At 44.4% G+C, this 22,922-nt stretch overlaps 1 protein-coding gene across 5 annotated transcripts in view; it reads left to right on the plus strand.

Annotated features, from left to right (window-relative positions):
- Window positions 1-22,922, plus strand: part of arhgef10 (Rho guanine nucleotide exchange factor (GEF) 10) — a 397,136-nt gene that overhangs the window by 336,730 nt on the left and 37,484 nt on the right. For all 5 annotated transcript variants that reach the window (XM_041187543.1, XM_041187546.1, XM_041187548.1 and 2 more), the window contains 2 exons: window positions 2,349-2,491; window positions 18,875-19,049. In XM_041187543.1, coding sequence (XP_041043477.1) covers window positions 2,349-2,491; window positions 18,875-19,049 — 318 coding nt within the window. The remainder of the gene's footprint in view (window positions 1-2,348; window positions 2,492-18,874; window positions 19,050-22,922) is intronic.

The following is a 22,922-nucleotide window of genomic DNA, read 5'->3' on the forward strand; positions in this document are numbered from 1 at the left end:
AGAGAGTTCATGATCTGAAATTGTTTAACTCAATATTAAGTCTGGAAGACTGTAAAGTTCCTAGATGGAAGATTAACAGAGGAGAGACCAAACACAGACTGGGTGACCGTTTTGCAGAACACCTTCATTCTGTCCGCAAGCATGACCCAGACCTCCCTGTCGCTTGCCGTTTCAACACGCCACACTGCTCTCATGCCCACATGTCCGTCCTTGGCCTGCTGCAATGTTCCAGTGAAGCTCAACGCAAACTGGAGGAACAGCACCTCATCTTCCGACTAGGCATTTTACAGTCTTCCGGACTTAATATTGAGTTCAACAATTTCAGATCATGAACTCTCTCCTCCAACCCCACCCCCTTTCCGATACCCCTTTTTCCAATAATTTATAACTTTTTTACAACTATATTATTTTCTTTTCCCTCCTATTTTTAAATTTATTTTGATCTATTGTTTCATCTCCACCTTTTAGCCCATTTCAATCCCTTCCCCCCCCACCCCACCCACACTGGGGCCATCTGCCACTAGCTTGTCCTGCTTGCTTCCCTTAATGTCCCCATTAGCACATCCTTTAGATAATATCACCACCGTCAACACCGCTTTGTCCTTTTGTCTATGACAACTTTGGCAGTTTCTTCTTGGCCTCCACCTATTTCTGGCCCCATATTGAGCTCTCCTGTCCCACCCCTTCTACCAGCTTATATTTCATCTCATTTCTATATGTCTCAGTCCTGATGAAGGGTCATACGGACTCGAAACGTCAACTGTATCCCTCTCCGCAGATGCTGTCAGACCTGCTGAGTTTTTCCAGGTATTTTTGTCAATAATATAGGGTTTGATTCACAAAAGAATCAGTTTTTAAATGTAGATATTGTGAGTCTTTCCATCGTTTTTAAAGACTGGCAACTGAGTGTGTTACAAATTTGAAGTTTGTAAGATTATGTTTTGGGACTCCATCTTTAATTTAGGGTAAAATGGAGGAATGAAGGAGATCACGTGATTTGTTCTGCATTCTGCTCAATAACGAGCTTGGCTGGCTTGGTTGTTAAAAGGTTAAAGGAGGGGCCGGGTTGTTTTACTGGAAAGAAGGCGAAAGATGTTCATACCAATAAGCGATGACCAGAGCAGCTGTGCTGACAGTGGATAGACTGTTAGTTTCCAAGTTCCAGTAAGGTGTTGGGTATGTCAGGTTTTGTAAACGGTTATACTTTTAACTTAATTACAACGGAGAATGGAATGGATGTCCAGAAGATAGCTAATTAGCATTTCTGCTTGGATACAAGGCCCATGTGATTCATATTTCCATGGCAATGGCTTTGAGAAGGGAGGAATCCAAAGGAAGCTATTATAGGACCAGGATGCAGGTTTTCCTAAAAATGTCACAACCTCACAGACATGGTCAGTCTGCAAGAACCTGAGAGAGAGATGGAGGCAACAAATTTCTGTTATTGACCATGCAGAATATGGGTGGGAACCCTGATTGAAGAAACCAATATAGAAAAGTCTAAACAAGGCTGAAAGAGGTTAGAGGGAAGAATCTCCAATTCAGCCCTCATCATGAAAGTCAGTTCTGTGATTAGGAGTTTCCTAGCTGGGAAAGGAATAGAAAAGAAGCAAGCCCTTGAGAGTTAAGAATCACCTAAGACTGCTTCCTGGTAAATGAAGTGTCCACATAAAAGACAGAGTAAACTGGAGGGGGAGTTTTCGGTCATTTTAAAAGTTAATGCAAAACTTTTCTGCAGTTTAGAATATAAGTTGCATACTGAAATAGTGTTTAGTAAATGTTGCTTTTAGTTTGTTACAGTAAAAGCCTTTGAACGTGAATCTTGTGTGATCCTCTCAGTCAGTCACCGGAAGTTCGAATTTCTTTTTAAAAGGTCATCGGTTTCAGTGCTTGCAACTGTTAGTGAATTATTTTAGTTTTAAAGGTAGCTTATAGCAAAGTTAAAAGCATTCTGTTTCTAATACTAATGTGATAATGGTGTGGATTTATGGATTAGAAACTGGACTGAATAATGACATTTGAGCTGCTGTACATAGTTTTAAGATGTTCTTTGCACTTTTTAATTTGCACTATGGGTAGGTAGAGGTTTTAAATCACCATTCTCACTGATGATGTAAGGAAGAAGATTTAAAATGAAAATGGTAATCAAATTGACTGCAATGAAGAAGTTAACACTTAAAAGGACTCTAGAAAATTTCACAAAATGCTGTTCTATTGTGTCTTAGTCCAGGAAATCTCAAACAAAAAAAAATTATATCAAAAATAAAGTTTGCTGCTCTGAATTGAACCATTTTTAATGTGAATATAGAAACTTTTTAAGTTACTTGCTCTTAATTCCTCTGTTGAAGGTGGATCTTGGAATGCTAATTCACCAAAATTGCTGAAGCTTAGTGACCTGCCAGTGAAAATCATCCTTGTCATGGAAGACACGCTCTGGACTGCTTCTGGTGGACAGATTTTCATCATCAGCACCAAGACGCACACTGTGGAGGTAGTTGGGAAACTTTCTAACCAAATTTTATGAAAGGTTTTGCTCAGTTGTGACACTAAGTTCCCACAAACAGTTGCAACCCAATGCGGCTGGAGGCCCGCTTCTTGAAGTCTCTCCCCCAGGCTATCTCCAATTTTGCAGGAGTAAGGGCCAGAGTTTTACAGCTGATGTGACACTGGCATAACTACAGTGTCTGCACCCCTGCAGATTTTTAGGGCTCATATGTTTTCCTTTTGAAGGATGGAGGAAGTTGGAAGCTTTCACCCCATCTGGCAATTTAGGTGTGTAAAAGATCAGCTGTTCATAAATGAAGTCAGAAAATTGTGTTGCTGGGTTTTCTTATGTTTTTAGTGGGCTGGAAAGATAAGAATCAAACAACTGGTTATCTAATTCTATTGACATTAAGCACACAGTTTCACAGGTAATGTGCCATACCACATTATCTGGACAACACTACTTGGTAATCAAAACCTAGCTCTGGTAGAATGGATTTATCAAATCTTTGAATGTCTCCTGTGGTTTCCTGCAACTCAATATGAGCCTGCCTGACTTTATATATTTTTTCCATTTGGCTGTTACTGGGCCGAATAATTTGCTGTTTCCTCTCAATTCCCATGGTTCAGCTGTTTCATCCTGTACCTAGTTTATCTCTCATTGTCCTTGGAAAGTACAGTAAGCTACAAACAGTCTTTTCTCAAGCTTGGAGCAGTACCAAGATCCAACGTGAACTTTAATTCTGGTCAAGTTCCTGTAGTCCTCTCTCCATTATTGTTCCAATACAATGGATCCATTCCTAGGTAGGTCATTGAATTAGCCTGCCTGTATTTTGGTTTTGTTTGTATGGGCTGTGCATGAGTTACCCTTTATTTGGTGTTTATACTTCTATGTTGTAAGTTCTTTTACCACATTCACCCAGCTCATCCAGTGCTTGCTCAGTGAGGGCTGCAGATGTATGGGGTGGAGGAGTGTGCACTTTTTTGTTGCAGTCAGGAACTGAAATGGAAATTTGTGTTTCTGTGGCCTTCGAGGCAATAGGAACTGTAAAGGAACAGGGACAATGCAAACTCCCTGGACAGAGATATCAAAGCATGTGAATTTTCTAATGTGCAGGCTGCAGTTTTAGGGAGAACTAAAATTACCTTTAGGCAGCCAAAAGCTGTTTTCAGTTTTATGTTTTTTCCCATTAATGAAATGGGACACTAACGCCTCCTCACACTTCTTTCACTATATCATTATAGAATGATACAGCTCAGAAAGAGGCCACTCGACCCATCATGCTTGGTCTTTGATAATCCCATTCCTGTCTTTCCCCATAGCCCTCCAATTGTTTTCCCTTCAAGTATTTATCCAAACTCCTTTTGAAAGTTACCTGTTTCCATTACCGTTTCAAGTGCACATTCCAAATGTTGATGACTGGCTGCATAATGTTTTTCCCATATGTTGCCTCTGGCTCGTTTGCCACTTAGCTTAATCAGTGGAAAAACAAAAACAGAAAAACTCAGCAGGTCTGGCAGCATCAGTGGAGAAGAGCACAGTTGACGTTTCGAATCTTCATGACCCTTCAACAGAACTAAGTAAAAATAGGAAAGTGGTGAAATATAAGCTGGTTTAAGGGGGGCTGGTGTGGGACAAGAAGAGCTAAAAGGCCAGTGATAGGTAGAGATAACCAAAAGACATCACAGACAAAAGGACAAAGAGGTGTTGAAGGTGGTGATATTTTCTAGGGGAATGTGCTAATTAAGGGTAGAAAGCAGGACAAACAAGGTACAGTTAGCTCTGGTGGGGTGGGGTGAAGGAATATTAAAAAGGCTAAAAGGTAGAGATTAAACAATGGGTGGAAATATATTTAAAAATAATGGAAATAGGTGGGAAAAGAAAAATCTATATAAATTATTGGAAAAAACAAAAAGGTGGGGGAAAAACAGAAAGGGGGTGGGGATGGAGGAGAGAGTTCATGATCTAAAATTGTTGAACTCAATATTCAGTCCAGTAGGCTGTAAAGTGCCTAGTCAGAAGATGAGGTGCTGTTCCTTCAGTTTGCAATGAGCTTCACTGGAACAATGCAGCAAGCCAAGGACAGACATGTGGGCATGAGACTTGCCATTTCAATACTCCACCCTGCTCTCATGCCCACATGTCCGTCCTTGGCCTGCTGCATTGTTCCAGTGAAGCTCAACGCAAACTGGAGGAACAGCACCTCATCTTCCGACTACGCACTTTACAGCCTTCCGGATTGAATATTGAGTTCAACAATTTTAGATCATGAACTCTCTCCTCCATCCCCACCCCCATTCCGTTTTCTCCCCCTCCTTTTTGTTTTTTCCAATAATTTATATAGATTTTTCTTTTCCCACCTATTTCCATTATTTTTAAATATATTTCCACCCATTGTTTTATCTCTACTTTTAGCCTTTATCGTATTCCTTCACCCCACCCCACCCCCACTAGAGCTATCTGTACCTTGTCTGTCCTACCCTTTCTATCCTTAATTAGCACATTCCTCTAGAAAATATCACCACCTTCAACACCTCTTCATCCTTTTGTCTGTGACATCTTTCGGTTATCTTCACCTATCACTGGCCCTTTAGCTCTTCTTGTCCCAACAACCGCCCCCCTCCCCTTAAACCAGCTTATATTTCACCCCTTTCCTATTTTTACTTAGTTCTGTTGAAGAGTTGTGAGGACTTGAAACGTCACCTGTGCTCTTCTCCACCGATGCTGCCAGACCTGCTGAAGTTTTCCAGGTATTTCTGTTTTTGTTTTTGTTTTGGATTTCCAGCATCTGCAGCTCTTTGCTTTTAGCTTAATCTGTGCCCTCTGTTTACCGATCCTTTTGCACTGGAAACAGTTTCCCCTTACTTAATGTAACACAATTAAACACTTCTATTAAATCCCATCTTAACTTTCTGAAGGCAATTAGAGATGGGGATAAAATCTTGCCCTTGCCAATGACACTCTCATCCCACTGACAAATAAAAAAATCTCTCCACATAATTAAGGTTGCTGTTGTGTCATGGAAAGATTGTAAGTAGCAACATAAAGTGGGATTCTGGCCTCACCAGCCGTTTGCCTTGGAGTGAGTTGGCAAAAGTAACTCGCATACAGAATTTTATTTCAATGAAGAATTGTAATCTTCACTGTTGCAAACATACAGCCAGTGACAGACGGGTAAAGACTCTCTGATCCAACAGAATTGTGATAACTTGTGAATCAACATGCATGGCACTGCACTTTGGCAAATGACGGTTAATTTGGCTATCAAGAGCCCATTCTTGCGTCTTATTAAGATCCAGCTGAAGCAATGGAGCTTCATCTACAGTCCCAACACTTGTATTGAGCTTCATATCATACACAATCCAAATCATTGATAAAATAGTAGAGACCAACAATCCCAATGCTGATCCCTGCTGGACACCAATGTGACCAGTTGAATCCACTCATAACTACTTTTTTGCCTACTTCCTGGCAGCCAGTTCTTAATGCAGCTCAATATATTACCACTAGTTCCAGAGGCTTCAACCTTGCAGAGAAGCTCCTTGTTTGACACTTATGAAAAGCTTTTTAGAAATCTAAATAGACAATGTCTATTAGGCCTTCCTCATTCAGCAGGTTCGTTACTTCTTCAAGAAATGCAATGAGATTTGTTTTAAGACATGACCTTTTAACGAAGTCATGTTGGGATCTGCTCATGTGTCCCTTTCTACCCAAAGCAATTATATTGCAAGCCTAATTATATCCCCCAAGCGTCTTTCACACTAATGGCAAAAACTAATGGGCTTATAGTTAACTCAGGTTTGCCTTGTCACCCTTTTTAAAGATGAGGTTATAAGAGATTTTTGAACGTGGTTGAACAGGGGACAAAAGTTGGGCCCAAAAATTGAATGCTGGAGTACGAAGATGGTGATGGCTTCATTGTGAAGGTGTTTTTCTTTTTGAGGTAATCATTTATTATTTGTTGGTTCAGGTGAAATGATTTTTATTCAGGGGGCGTAGTAGTAGTGGATCAGTCCAGGTGGATGATGGATTCCTGGTGATGGGTTAGGAAAGTACTTGCAGCTCAGGAGAAAGTATGTCGAGGAAGAGACAGGAAGTTGCCTCTGAAGTTTCTGCCTCAGAATCTTGATGCTTCACTCTCATATACTTAGCAGGGTTATCGTCTTGCGCTTCCTCCACTGGACTTCTTTCTGTGGCTGCATTACGGAGGCGTGGCAGACAGCAGTGATATAGTAGACCTCAGCTGGGGAGTGATGCAGTGCAACCTTGGAGCAGCCATGGCAGCAGAACTGTTGCTTTAGGAACCTGACTGTGGCTGGGATTTTGTTCTTGCAATGGCGCTTCCCCCACCAGTTGGAGAACTGATGGGAACCCCATGTGGCTCCCATAGGGGAGGCCCAACATGATTAAAGTGCTCATTGAGCACTTAACTAGCCAACGTTGGGGATCCCAATCACTGACAGCTGCTGGCTAATCAAAGGCCAGCAGCTCTCCATTGCTAGCAATGCCACTGGGATCAGTGACTCCTGCCAGTAATGCTCCCAAGGATTGCAGCTGGATACAAGGCCACAGTTGAGTGGGGACAGGATTGGGATGACAAGGCAATAGTCGCCATAGGGTTGCAGACAGAGGGATTTGAGGGCAAGGGGATGGCTTTCAGCAGCCCCACCTCCCCTTCCCAATGTTGGGTCCTACAATTGGGCACTGAGTGCCTGTGAATGAGGAACTCCCCACCATCATGCTCCTTCTGGCAGACTGCACTGAACTCTGCCCTGTGTACACAAAGATGGTCTTGGTTGTAGAACGAGCCTCATTGGGACAATGTTCGGCTGCTGTATTTGTATTCCAAAGGTTGGCATCAGCTAGCATGTGAGGAGGTATACTTTACCTGCCAGAAGTCACCCCTTCACATTCGGGTGATCCACAAAGATACCAGGAATTGTGGAGTACCTTCTGATGAATGAAGTGCTGCCCTGGAGGGGTAGGGGGCAGAAGAGGAGCTGATGATCTACCTGTTACCCGTGGCTTTAAAACTAATGAGATCTGGTAGTCTCTGAAAATGGCACATTTCTGATATTATCGTGGTAATCAACACCTTTCATAGCGCTACAATACTTATAGAACTCCTCCAAATGTGTAGGTAGTTGGATTAAAGTCTTAATACTGCATGTGAAAAATAAAACGTATTCACTTGATTGAGCTGTGCTCTATTGGTATGTACTGTTTTATTCCCAACACATTTTTAGCAATAGAGTAATATCCTAAAAATTAAAATTCGTAGTTTTGTTTACAATTTAGGGTGTTAAACGCTGTAACTCATGTTGAGGTAGCTCCTTTTTTAAAATTAGATGTAATGTTGTGTATACTATAACATCAATATATGCTCTGAATACAAAAGAACATTGTGAGAGTGGAAATTGCAGAGGTATTGACCATCATTTTCCAGTCTTCCTTAGACTCAGGGTGGAACCAGAGGACTGGAGAATTGTAAATGTTACACCCTTGTTTAAAAAGGCTGCAAAGATAACACAGCAACTACAGGCTGGCCAGTTTGGTGGTGGGGAAGCTTCCGGAAATGATAATTCAGGACGAATTTAATCATCACTTGGACAAATCTGGGTTAATTAATGAAAGCCCACGTGGATTTATTAAGGGAAAATTATGTTTAAATAATTTGCTTGAGCTTTTTGTTGAGGTGACAGCGCAGGTCGATGAGGGCAATACTGTTCATGTGGTGTACATGTACTTCCAAAAGGCAGTTGATAAAGTGCTACACCACAGACTTGTGAGCAAAGTAGAGCTCATAGGGAAAAAAAAGGACAGTAGCAAAATAGATACAAAATTAGCTGTATGATAGGAAACAGAGTATTGGTGAAAGGTTGTTTTTCAGACTGGATGAAGGATGTAGTGGAATTCCCCAGGGATGTTAGGACACCTGTTCCTGATATATATAAATGACTTTGGTGTATAGGCACAATTTCAAAATGTGTGGATGATATGAAACTTGGAAGTATTGTGAACCACGAGAAGGATTGTGTAGAACTTCAAAAGGACATAGGTTGGTGTCACGTGCAGACAAATGGCAGATGAAATTTAATGCGGAGAAGTGTTAAATGATTCATTTTGGTAGGAAGAATGAGAGAGACAGTATAGAATGAAGGCTACGATTCTAAAATGGGATGCAGGAGCAGAGGGACTGTGTATCGGTGCATAAATCATCAATGGTAGCAGGAAGTTGGAGAAAGCGATTATTAAGACATACGGCATCCTGGGCTTTATCAAAAAGATGCATAGAGTAGAAGTTACGTTAACCTGTATAAAACACTGGTTCAGCTTCAACTGAAGTACTTCGTCCAGTTCTAGACACCACACTTTAGGATGGATGTGAAGGAATTAGAGAGGGTGCAGAAAAGGTTCATGAGAATGGTTGCAGGGATGAAGAACTTCAGTTACAGAGATAGTTTGAAGGAGTTGGGACTGTTCTCCTTGCAGAAGAGAAGGTTGAGAGGAGATTTGATAGAGGTGCTCAAAATCATGAAAGGTCTGGACAGAGTAGATAGGGAGAAACTGTTCCAATTGGTGGAAGGATCAAGAGCCAGAGGGCACAGATTTTGGGTAATTGGCAAAATAAGCAATGGCGACATGAAGAAAAACTTTCACGCAGTGAGTGTTTAGGATCTGGAATGCGCTGCCAGAGAGTGTGGTAGAGGCAGATTTAATGGAGGCCTTCAAAAGGGAATTGGATCATTATCCAAGAAAGAAACATTTTCAGGGCTATGGAGAAAAGGCGGGGTTGGGGGGGGTTGGTGGTGGTGCGCTGGCACTAGTGAATTACTCCTTCAGAGGGTCAGCACAGGCACAACTGGTCGAATAGCTTCCTTCTGTGCTGTAACCATTCTATAATTCTATGGAACAAAAACAAAATTACCTGAAAAAACTCAGCAGGTCTGGAAGCATCGGCAGAGAAGAAAAGAGTTGACGTTTTGAGTCCTCGTGACCCTTCGACAGAACTTGAGTTCGAGTCCAAGAAAGAGTTGAAATATAAGCTGGTTTAAGGTGTGTGTGTGGGAGGCGGAGAGAGACTCTCTCTCTCCGCCCCCCACACACACACCTTAAACCAGCTTATATTTCAACTCTTTCTTGGACTCGAACTCAAGTTCTGTCGAAGGGTCACGAGGACTCAAAACGTCAACTCTTTTCTTCTCTGCCGATGCTGCCAGACGTGCTGAGTTTTTCCAGGTAATTTTGTTTTTGTTTTGGATTTCCAGCATCCGCAGTTTTTTTGTTTTTATCTCAATAATTCTATGGGTTCTTTATGCTGCAGGGCGTAAGTGGACTCGGACTGAGGAAATTTTAAGAATTGATGGACGTGGCGTAATGAGGGCTGTAGAATTATACATGGAGACTGTTGTTAAGAGGGAAAGAAGGGCAAGAGGGACGAGGATTGAAAACATAGAGGGGCAACATCCCAGCATGAATATGTGAGATGCCTGCCCAGGACCTCTGGCCCAATCCACAAAAGTAGCCTGGACACTCAGATGAGCTCCACCTTGGCCACTGGATTAGCCACTGGATGCGCCATTGCACTTGTGCTTCATTAGGCTGGGGGCACTGAAATTCTTATCCTGGGAGTCCTGTATCTGGCCATACACTCTCCTATATCATTGCCTGTAATTTGGGGATGCATGGAGACTCGGTCCCTCACAAGGCTACAGTGAAGACTAAGACTTTGCGTATCTGAATGTTAATTCAGGCACCACCTGTAACCTATCAGAAATACAATGGTCGTGCTCCCAAAGGTCTGCAAATTTTTGGTTTTGCGCTAAGCCTCCCCAGCTCTGGTCTTCTCTCTCCCCCTCAGCTCTGGCATCTGTGGTCAAAGCCCTTACCTGGCACTGAGGTTATGCCAAGAATTAGGGAGATAGTGGAATAATGATAATGTCACTGGATTGGTAACCCAGAGGCCCGGCCTAAACTTCTGGGGACATGGGTTCAAATCCCACCTTGGCAGCTGATGGAACTTGTATTCAATTAATAAATCTGGAATATAAAGCTGGTCTCAGTGATTGTAACCATGACAACTACTATTAATTATAGTAAAAACCCACCTGGTTCACTAATGTCTTTTGGGAAAGGAAATCTGCCATCCTTGCCCAGTCTGGCCTACACGTGACACCAGACCCACTGCAAAGTAGTTGACTCTTAACTGCCCTCCCTGAAATAGCCTAGCAAAGCCAACTAGTTCAAAGGAAATTAGGGATGGGCAACAAAAGCTGGCCTTGTCATTGACATCCACATCTCTTGAAAAAAATAAAAAAAATGTGCCCCAGTGTCTTAACCCAATTTACACTTCCACCTGACAGCACTGACCTCAGTCCTGCCAATTTCAGGCTGATTCCCCAGGGAGTGCGCTTCACTCCCATCCACACCCCTGCCCCCATTCTGCATGTTCACCATGGTGAAAACTATGCAAGGCCTGCACCTTTGAGGAGGAATGACAGAAGCCTGATTTCAGCCATTGGGCGGAATTTTCCGTGCCCACTGGAGTCAGGTGTGTTCACTGGTGTGAGCGGACAATAGGGCGAGATGGCCAAATATTGGATTTACGGCGTCGTGAAACCAATTTGCGATCGTCCGCTTGGCCCATTGATAGATTGATAGTGGGCTGCGTTTCCCACCATCAGATGTCAGGAACCTCATTGTAATACATCAGCATATCATTATAAGCCCAGTCTACTGGAGTCACACACCTCTCCACCTCCCCCCCTCCACCCCCACCCCACTGGATAGTCTGCCCACGTCGTCGGGAGAACACGCCAGTGCGGAACACGTCTTGACAACTGTGGCGTGCAGAAGTCGGGACTTACCCCTGAGGCCTTGCTCACATCACGGACATCTGAGAAGCAGAAGATGCTGGAGCCCAACACTAACAACACACTGGAGGAACGCCCATGGCATGCTGGGTGGATTCTTATGGATATGGCTCTGCTGCGAAGCAGCTCATGGAAGGTGGAAAGTCACTGTCAAGGGTCTGCTCACAACGGGTGATGGTTGAGGGGGTGGAGAGGAAGGTCTAGGATCGACTGAGAAGAAGATGTGTCGGGGGTGTGAGGTTTGGAAGGTGGGGGGAAAACAAAGGTCTTGTGGGGGGCAATGAAGGTGCCTGGGGGAGGTTTGCAGGAGGGAGAGAGCACTGAGGAGGAGGGGTTAAGGGGGAGAAGATGGTAACTGGAGAGGTGGGTTTAAGGGAGATGGCAGGGAAGGAACTCAAGAGGGGGGAGGAGGTACAGGGGGAGGAAGGAGTGCAGAGAGGGGAGGTAGTCCAAGAGGAGGAAGGAGTATGGAGAAGGCAGGGAGCCCGGAGGGAGGAAGGTGTGCAGAGAGGGAAGGGAGTAAGGGTGGCGGAAGAAGTTTGTCTGAAGGAGCCAGGAAGGGGGAAGGACTAAGTGGGTGGAAGTCGGCAGGGGAAAGACTAAGTAGGAGGAGTCTTGTGGGTGGGGGAGGGGCGGGTTCCAAGGGGGGAATGTCCAGGCAGACATGCAAGGGAGGGCTCTAGTGAGCCCATGACTGCCTCCAGGAGAGCAAACTGAGGGTGGGCGTGGAGCAAGGGAGTGGTGAGAAGAGTCAGGCGGTAGGGTGGGAGGGTGAGGGTTTGATGGTAGTGGTAGAAGGGACAGCGAGGGTGGTTGGTGGGGACTCGGAAGCAGACATGGACCCTTGTGGTGGGAAGGAGGACGTCGGGGAGGTGAATGTGGATGGGGTGGAATTTTCAGGAAGGAGGGGAATGTGCACATTCGCCTGGAGACCCTCGAAGGAAAAGGCTTGCGGCTGGTAGGTAACAGAGGGGAGGTGCAAGGTGATGCCGGGGATCAACAGTGATGGGGGAAAGGAAATGAGTGACTGGGGGAGGGGAAGGGACAAGGGAGTGGATGCAAAACTGAGTCACCACCATGCTATCTAAATCGAAAGTGAAATGAGAGTCGTGGTGGGTGGGATCAGGTGCTGCATGAAAGTGTGATCAGTGAGTGGGCAGGGATGCAAGTCAGCTCAGATGGACAACTGAAAGCGAACTCCAGCAGGCAGCATTCAAAATGTTCAGGACAGTGAGATTAATATGAAATAGGAAGGACCCGTGTGCTGGGGAGAGTGTTTGCACGAAGCTCCAAAAGGCCCTGCCACACACACACTTCTCCCTCCAGAATCATTCGTTGGCCAGCTACTCCCTCTGCACTGACAGAGGATGAGGTTGAGGGGCTCACAGGCAAAGGGGACTCAGAGGGAGATGACAGCCTCTGACATTACTGATGTGATGACCCAGGGGTGTCCAGCTGCTGCTTCCCCTCTCTTTGGGCACTCGGGGGCCCTGGCCTGACACCTTGAGGCGAAGGAGCACCTGGAGGGACGTTGAGATGCCCCGTTTCCCCCTCGCATTGCCACTGCAGGGACTCACCCACGGCTCCCGCGATGGATTGCAGGTCTGCACATATCTCCGTGTTCTGCTGGACCAGGGTCTCCATGGCGCCCACCATCGTCTCCATGGAAACCCCCATACGTGCATGTGGGCACCACTTCCTCAGAGAGCAGGCAGACGCACTCCTCCAACTCATGAGCCACTCTGTTGAGAATTTCCAACAGCTCTGTGTGATGTTCCCCTGCCCCACTTTCTGCTGACTCTTCAGGGTGAGTAAGAAGGCTGAATCCAGAGGTTCCTCCTCTCACCTGGACCTCACAGATGCCTGTTCGCCAGCAGTCCTCCGGGTGCTGGGGAGCTTGGCCTAACCTGCCTCCTTGTGCTGCGGAAATGATAGTGCGGTAACCACCGGGTTGTGAACCTGAATCTACTCTAGATCTAGATCCCACCGAGGTGTGTGTCTCTGCACTGTTGGAGAGTGCTGTGGGGGTCTTCCAAGTTGCTTATTGTCAGCTCTTCAATGGATGAGGTGTCCTCTTGGCTGGAGGTGAAGACCTGGATGAAGCTGAGAGACTGTCTGGTTGAGGGTGTTGGTTGCTTGGCAGAGCTCCCTGTGAACCAAAGTGCATGGCAGCAGAACCCAAAGCAGGAGAGAGAGCACTCACAGTTGCATTGAGGGAGAGGGATGATGTGGTGCAGGATCCTCACAACGGTGCTCGCTGCCGACCTCACTGTCACCGCAGGCATGGTCCACATCCTCGCCAGTCAGTGTGATGGCGCATTCCTCAAAGTGAGTGAGGGGCCTAATGTGGGCTACTCCACCCCCAGTCTGGGACCTCTCCCTGCTGATGTGAGCAGGCTTCTTCTGCATGGAAACAGATGTAGAGTGTGAGAGCAGGACACATGGCACTGTGTGGAATGTTTGTGTGGCCATGGACAGGATGAGGATGTGAGCTCGAGAGGGTATGAGCATGAGGAAGGTGTGAGGGTGTGTGAGTTACTGGTGTTGCCCCTTGAGGAGTGAGATCCCTGTGGATGTATGATGTGTTTGTGAGTGTGTCAGTTGAGAGTGATGAGAAGAGTGAATTACATTGGCAGAATGGATGAGACCATTCATCCTACTATGGCATTGGTGCCACCCACCACTGCCAGTAGCTCCCACGCTGGATTGGAGATGCCGTTGCCCTTCCTGCAGCCAGAGTGGGGATAGAGAACATCACGGCGGGCCTCCACTGCGTCCAAAAGGCACTTGAGGGACATGTCACTAAACCAGGGGACTACAGTTGTTTGCCTTTCAGGGCCATCTTGTCTTCTGTGCAGCAGTCCTGGGCTGGGGGCACTGAGGGATGTGCACGTGGCTGCACTTTAAATATGGCATCTGGTGTGATGAAGTGGCGAGGTGACAGCGTGATGGGTGATTGAGAGCTCACCCGCCATCGAAACGGTGTTTCCCAGGAATGTATAATTAATGCAGCGGGTTTGGGACAATATGGCACGAGAAGCTGCCATTGCGGCCGGCAGGTAAAACATCGTTTTCCCCGCCCGCTGCCTCATTTAGTGTAAATCTGGACAATTCCACCCATTGATTAAAGCAAAAACTCCAGTGCTAAATAACTACATGAATTGGCATTTCTTTTTAATACAGCTCAGCACTGCAATGGCTTGAAAGTATTTTGCAACCTATTCCCTGGCCATTTAATTCAAATCAATGTACAAGTGCAGGTTGATGCTTGACTGTTCCATGGTAACTGTGTAGCTGTGAATTGCTCAAGCTTTTACTTTAATTGACTCAAAACAAAGATACCACTGTTTGCCTTTCAGTAAGATGGTGTTGTGTAACTATCACTTCAGACAGTGTTTGTTACTGTCAGATAATGAATTGTGAAACCCCACTGCCAATATTGAAGCAATGTTTTTGTTGGAATCCATCAAAGACCCCAATATAGAAAGAGAAAGCCTCAAACTTTAAATCAGGAAACTGACTTACTGTTACAAAAGCAGTAATTACGATTACATAAATGATGTAGCACCACAGATTGTCCTCATTCCTGGACTGTGGGGGTTTCCAGCGAAGCTTGCTTTAGTAACTAAAGGTTTCTTGTCACAGTTTTTGAAGTTGACCATAATTGTACCATAATTGTACAGGGGAATTGATAGAGGCAGGAAGGGGTTAACTACCAGTGTTTGGGGTGTTGGAAAGTATATATTTACTTTTTTAAAATAATGCTCACTTTACCACAATGTAGAAGGTAAATTCAGCATGCCTTTTCAATGTTCAGCAAGCAAGGCATTATCAGGGTACCAATATAATCTCAGAATATCTGTAGTGTAACTGAGTCTTATGATGGTATAATTTCCCTCTTCTCTGCCATGACACAGTGCATTTTATTCTGAATCATAATCAGGGAGTTCCCCACACCAAAATAAAAAAAAACAAAAAAAAATTGCTGGAAAAGCTCAGCAGGTCAGACAGCATCTGTGTAGAGAAACAGAAGTAACGTTTCAGGTCGATGACCTTTCATCACAGCTGTTCTGACAAAAGGTCACTCGGCCTGAAACATTAGGCTGAGTTTACAGTCAGGATTGGGGGTTGGTGGGAGAGACGCATATTGCTTGCCCCCACCTCCCCACCCTCTCCAGTAGAAAACTACTTTAAAAAAGGCTGCCGTGCAATGATAATACACTGGAGCTGGGCTTGGCCTAAATAGCCAAGTGGTTATGGTACTGGGTTTGTAACCCCAAGATCAAGAGTTCAAATCTCACTGGCAAACTATGAAACAATGTAACTTCATCTGAAACACATGGAAACGGGTTTGTACTCGAAAGAGTTACACTGGAGCTGGCCTTAACAAGGTAAATGTGGGACTTACACCCCTCAGGGGAGGGAAGTCTTGCCCTCAAGAGCTGTCAGCCAATGTGATTGGGTGGTAGCTGATAGTCCCAGCAGCACCAGAACTCAGTAGTGGCTGCTGCTGGGACTATAAACAATTTTGGTGAGAACCATGGTGACCAGACTTAGGGCAGAATCATCCCAGATATGCACTAAGTGCGGTAGCACGCAGGAAAAAGAATTTTTTACCCGCTGGCCGCAATGGTGGCTTTTCGCGCCGTATCATCCCAATTCTCATTAATCATATGTTCCCAGGAAACACGCCATTTCGATGGCAGGCGATCTCTGATTTGCCCACCACACTGTCACCTCTCAGCTTCCTCTCGCCGAATGCCATATTTAAAGTGCAGCTGCGTGCACACCTCTCAGTGCTTCCAGCCCAGGACTGCACAGAAGACATGGCCCCGAAAGACAAGAAGACTGCAGTGCCCCAATTCAGTGACGCATCCCTGGAATGCCTTTTTGATGCCATGGAGGCCCGCTGTGATGTCCTCTACTCCCACTTTGGCCGCAGGAAGTCCATCAATCTCACCACTCTGCTTGGCAGGCGATGACAGTGGTGATCAGTGGCAATGTTGCACAGAAGAGGTTGGCCATCCAATGCAGAAAGAGGATGAATGATCTCTTCGGTGGTGCCAGGGTAAGGAAACCGTCTCATCACTTTAAACTCTCACACTCAAGCCCATCACACATTCACTGGCATCTCACTCACTGCCAGCTCAAGGGATATCACCACCCACTCCTTCACATTACCCTCACATCTCCATCTAGCCTCATCTCCTCTGGAGGCTGCCCCCTCACCATCTTGAGACCACTTCCACCGGTCAATATGTGCCCCCACGCACACCTGGGATACCCCCCTTCCCCAAGCAAGCCCTAACCCTGCAGCCATTGAAAACCACTCACCAAAGCTAATCTGGTAGGTAGAGACCTTAAAACTGTGGTGCTGCCCATGAAGCCTGGCGCTGATGGCCGCTGGTGCTGCTGGAAGTAAGGTAGACAAACAAACCTCAAAGTCCTGAGTGAAGTGCAGCTTGCCAGGTGCATGTCACTTAGGTGCAGTTGTGAAACATGTCGGCGTGTAATCACGCATGAGGGGCTGTTTCCAGTAAGTTGAGCTTATAACGATATGCAGACATATTGCAATGAATTTCCCAAGATCTGAACTTGGGAATTGCGGCCCATCATTGACGGCCAGAGTAGACAATTACAAACTGGTTTCACAACGACGTGAAACTGATTTTTGGCCTTCTCCCCATATGTCTGCTTGCCAACAGGCATGGAAAATTCTGCCCATTTGAGGCCTGCCCAGGGGCCTTGGTTGGGGAGGGATTGGGGAGTGATCAGGGATATTAGGAAGTGGGTACATGGGTTAGTAATTCAGGCCTCTGGTTTACTAGTGGCGCAATATAACCACTGAACAACCATATTGGAATCTGCTCTCGTCCTCAAAGCCAGTCCCAGTGTTTGCATACAGTTAACATTTTGGAACTAGCCGTGGTCCGAACTGAACCAACCTCATGTACTCAAATAATAGTCAGCTGAAGATGAGCACACTTCGCTCTGAGTGAGTTCTCTTGCTGTGGAAGACATGGCCACTGATAAATGAAAGAGGCAGTCTAATTTAGCTTGTGAATGTTGTAATGTCTAGTTGCCTGCAAATGCAAACTAGCATATTTTCCAATCTGGGGGAGAAGAACTGGTATCTGATACTGAGTGGCTATCAGAAGTCTGGCAGATTTCATTTGGAGAAGGAGAAAAGTTCTGTATTATCTTCATTGTCATGACACCACTTGCAAATTGGGAAAATTCAACAACATTTACATTATGGTGCCATGCATTTGTCCCACTGCCAAATTATTTTGATTGAAGGACTTCCCTGGGAGGGGAATTATTAAAACAGGAATAATAAGCAGATGAACTGGAGTTTGTAGTTAACACGGTATTATTGCAATCAGGATGTTTTTACAGGTCAGTATATGAGCACAACATTTATTATAGATGTTGTAAATGCTACATCAATGCTTGATTAAACAGTGGCTTCATTGACTCTCTTTATATTATCTTGGCAATGCTCCGTGCAGTGCTTCAGATACTTGAGGTTGAATCTCAAGCCCAGCCATGAATATGCCATGTGGCTAGTATATCACAAATGTATGTTTTACCCAAATGCTAACCATTTACATACAGTGAGTGCCTTCATTTTTGAGCAGATACTAATTTCCAGAGGAGCTCTCTATTCATGAAGTCCTCTTAAAAGTTTCAAATGGTTTAGCCTAGATTTCAGAAACTACTTGTATTATGTAACTGTTCCATTCCTCAGAAAAAATGAGATAAAGCATCCTATTACTTTGTTTCCTGTTCCAATCAAGGACTGGGCACACACCTAGTGGGCATACTCAAAGAGTTCCAAGTACAAAAGCCAGCTTTAGCTCCAGCATTCATAGGCCTGCCTCCAGCCCACAATGCCCCATCCTAAATCTCTCCATCTCATCAACAAGAAATGTTTGAATTTGTATAGCACTTTTAATGTAGTAAAACATCCTAAGGCATCGGGAGCATCATCAAACTAAAATTTGACACCAAGCCGCATACAGAGATATTAGACCAGGTAAACAAAAGTGTGGTCAAAGAGGTAGGTTTTAAGTTGTGTATTAAAAGAGGGAAGTAAAATAGAGAGACAGGGAGCTTTAGGGAGGGAATTGCAGACTTAGGGGCTGGGTAGCTGAAGCACTGCTGCCAGTGGTGGAGGATTAAAATCAGAGATGTGCAAGAGGCCAGAATTGAAAGAGTGAAGAAATCTGAGGGTTGTAGAGCTGGAGAAAATTACTTCATGTCCGTCTTCTTTAACAACTTCCTCAAAATTCACTCCTTTGACCAAGCTTTTTGTCACCCCTTCTTACATTTCATGCTTTGACTTCATATCTGTTTTTATTAGACTGAGGATGTTTTTCTATATCAAAGGCATTATAAAAATTCTGTTAACCAGGGATTGCTTTAACACAAGCTAGTGGACATGAATTTTAACTTTTTTCACTTATTAGTGAATTGCTTTTTATTTAGAATCCTTATTTTTTCACGTTTTCAGCAACAATTCGAGGCTCATCAGGAAGAAGGGATGTTGATCTCGCACATGGCTATGGCTGGTGTTGGAGTCTGGATAGCCTTCAGTTCTGGGTCTGCTCTGCGCCTGTTTCACACAGAGACTCTTGAGCATCTTCAAGATATCAACATCGCCACTCCTATCCATAATATGATAGCAGGTAAGTGATTGACCCATTAAAGCACACTGCTCCTGTGCTAAACCAGAAGTCAGCAATATGTCAGGATTTTAGTTTGTTAAATACAAATGTGAATTTAGGTGTTCCATACCATGGCCAGGACTTTACCAGCGCTCTGGGCTGGGAGGCGGGGGAGACCATAAAATGCTGGTGGAAAGTGTCAGGAGGGAAGCCCAATGTCTTCCCACTGGCACGGAACATTTCCAAGTTGTGGGAACGTCAGCGAATTAGCCATCAATTGACTGGAGGAGGGCAGAGAATTAATCCAATTAACTAATCTATTAAGGGTAGTTTTTCCTCCACGCTGCCATTTTACTGGCATTGGGAGAGCCCTCTGCTGTTAGGGAAGACTGCCAAATACATCAAGGTGCTTCCCAGTGGCTGCTGGAAGATCTATGCCTGCCTGATTTTATTTTTAAAAATAAATCTTACCCACCTTTTGAGGGTGCCTGAATATGGAGGCACTCTTTCCTCCTCCCTGCAGCCTCAGCAGCGGACACCTCTATCACTGGTGCTATTGAGATGCCAGCACTCAGATTCGGCCAGCAGCTCAGAGAGGCAGGCCATCATCCTTAATTGGTCAGTGGTCCTGCCGCTGCTGGCAGTCAAAAAAAAAGCCGTTGCAGTCCTGCTGTTTGCTAGCGTGGGCGTTTTTCATCCTGATGGCTGGACTTCACTGTTGCTGGTAAAATTCTGTCCCATGTGTCTTCAGTGTTCTCTACTGAGCTACTACAGTTTCTGTAAGCAGGTCAAGTCTCTTGTGTACAAAAATCTGCACCTTCCTTCTCTACTGAATATGAATTAGTATGCCCCAGGTTTAACAACCAATTCTGTATGATGGTTAGCTCCTTACTGTAGGTAAATTGCCTATCGACCATGTGCTCCAATTAGCTCAGAAGCAGAAAGCTAACACATGACCAGACAAATGCATCCAAAACTAAACCAGTTCAAAGACTTATTTACAGATCAAGATTACGAAGCAAAAGGCAAGACAAGATACTAATGAAGTGTAATAACCAAACTTTAACAATTCAACAGTTTCAAACAAAAATCAACATCCAAGATTGTTTATGTTTCTTGTTGGTGTGCTCACCCGCCTTTGATTTTCCCGACCACTAAAATAAATGAGAGGAAGATCGCAGGCTGGTGATTGGCAAAACAGAAAATGTTGGTCAAAGCCTGACATTGTTGCAGCTCTGTTGAGCATATTTTTAGTATTGGAGCTTCTGGGGGTTTTTGTAGGATGATTGCTCACTGACTCCTTACTCTGCATTATTCACAAAGGCTCACTAATAGAGTCTGAAACCCTAGAGAGGTTTATAAAGTGTCCTTTGAAGGCAACACTCAATCGAAATGTTCAGTTTTAATAACCTTGCAGCCAAAGTGGAAAAAACTTGAAGTGCTGACATCCTTAGTTTATTCGTTCTGGGGATATCAGCATTGTTGGCAAGGCTAGCATTCATTGCCGATCCCTAGCTGTACTTGAGAAGCTGGTGGCAAGACACCTCCTTGAACCATTACAGTTTGTGCAGTGAAAGTAATTCCATAGCTAAGTAGGGAATTCTAGGATTTTGGCCCAACAGACGAAGAAACTGCAACATATAGTCTCCATTTTATAATGCGTGGCTTGGAGAGGAACATGAGGTGATGGTGTTCCCATACATCTACTACAGGGACAGCTTGCATTTATATAGATCCTTTATTTAGTACACCTTATCTGTAAGTCCAGGACTACGACTGCCACATACCAGACCAGAGGCAACAATAACAAACTTTAATGTACATGCTGCCCTAATCCTTCTAGATGGCTAATCTCGTGGGTTTGGGAGGGGTGATTAAAAAAAGCCTTGATGAGTAGCTGCAGGACATCTTGTAGATGGTTCACACTGCTGCTACTGTACATTGGTGATAGAGGTGTGAATGCTTGAGGTAATGAATGAGGTGCCAATCAAGTGAGCTGTTTTGTCCTGGTTACTGTTGAGCTTCTTGAGCTTTGTTGCATCTGCACCCATCCAAGCAAGTGGAAAGTATTCCATCACACTCCTCATTTGTGCCCTGTAGGTGGTGGGCAGGCTTTGAGGAGTCAGGAGGTTTGTCACTCTGCAGAATATTCAGCTTTGACCTGGTCATGCATTCAAAGCCCCCCAAGGCAGCTAGTGGAATTCAAAATCAGTTAAATTTTTTTTTTAAATTTGGAATGGTGACCATGAACCTATCATTGATTATAATAAAAACCTATCTGGTACACTAATGTCCTTTATGGAAGGAAATGTGCTATCCTTAGCTGGTGATAACCAGACTCTTGATCTCAAGGACAGTTAGGATGGCTAACAAATACTGGCCTTGTCAGTGATGCCCACATCTCATGAACGAGTAAGAAAAAAACTTCCATTGTGCTATGTATAACGCTAGAGAGTCCTGGTTCCCATTGACTTCAACCTTACTCGAGCTCCTTGTTGTCGCACTTTGTCAAATACTTGATGTCAAGGCCAGTCACTCTCATTTAACCTCTGAAATCCAGTTGTTTTGTCATGCACCTGCAACAGGTTGTTTTGTGATAATATGGCCAAGTAGCTTCTTTGCTCACATGGGTTTTCTGACCAACTGCTGCAAGCCTAGACTGGCAGATATGGTTTAGAGAGGGAATTCCAGAGCTTAAGGTCTGAACAACTGAAGTGATGTCGCTGCCAATGATGGGGCAATGAAAATTGAGGATGCGTGAAAGAATTAGAGTAACGCAGAGATCTCAGAGCATTATGGGACTGAAGGAAGTTATGGACATAAGGAGGGCCAAGGCAATGGAAGGATTTGAAAACAGATAAGAATTTTAAAATCGAACGCTTGCCAGACCCGATATCAGTGAAGATCAGTGAGCACAGGTGATGAATGAATGGGACTAGCTGCAGTTAGGGTATTGGTCTAGGGAGAGAAGGTATCATGAAAAACTGCATGTTTACAAAGTATAGTCCCTTGGCTGTATTGTTGCCTGCTCCAGACATCTGAAAAAGATGTAATTGTTCCAATTATTTAAACCCCTTGCTAAGCACACTGAACTAACATGTTGTAGCAATGTATGTTGTAATACAATGGCTGGAATAAGTTGGTTTCCCACTGTGTTGTGCTACCAATCGTGGCCTTTGAAGAAAGCCAGAATGGCAGCCCTGAAGGGAGAGAAAAATTAAAGGAAGATTTACCCTCAGGCTGCTACTGATACTTTGGAGTAGCCAAGCTTACAAGACCATAAACCTTAGCTGCAAGATCCCAATCCATCCCTTTATCCATAGTTACTGGACCATGGAATGGGAATTGGGGGGGCATGAAAATAGAGAAAAGTTGCCTTAAAATATGGAGAGAAAAAGGTGCCATCATAAACTACAAGGGAGCAGCCAAATAGTTAATAAACTTATGTGATCCTGTCCACTCCTTAAATATACAGGATATTCACCAGCCTATTGTATATGATCTTTTATTAACACCCTCTAACACAGCTGCAGTTCTCTTTGCTACTGTATTGTGATTTCAGACCTTGAACTTTTTGTTTCCTTAGCAATTGTAAAACTTCTCACTGAAGATGACCTTTCTTCATCAGCTATAGCCAGTCATTGTTTTAAACATAGATGCTTTGTTTGGCTTCTTTCTCATGTTTCTCTGAAATTAGATTGAGCCGGGCTGTATAATTTATAAAACCATAATTTTCATACACATTTTGTATTTTCAATTAATGAGTGACTTTTGATAGTTTGAATTAAGAACACTACCAAATAAATGGAATTTGTTTATTGTTTTTGAGCAATCTAGTTAATTTGTTTTTATCAATTAAATTTTTATGCAGCAAAGTTTCATCATTGAGAATCA

The sequence above is a fragment of the Carcharodon carcharias genome, chromosome 5, assembly GCF_017639515.1.
Source record: "Carcharodon carcharias isolate sCarCar2 chromosome 5, sCarCar2.pri, whole genome shotgun sequence".
Taxonomy (NCBI): Eukaryota; Metazoa; Chordata; class Chondrichthyes; order Lamniformes; family Lamnidae; genus Carcharodon; species Carcharodon carcharias.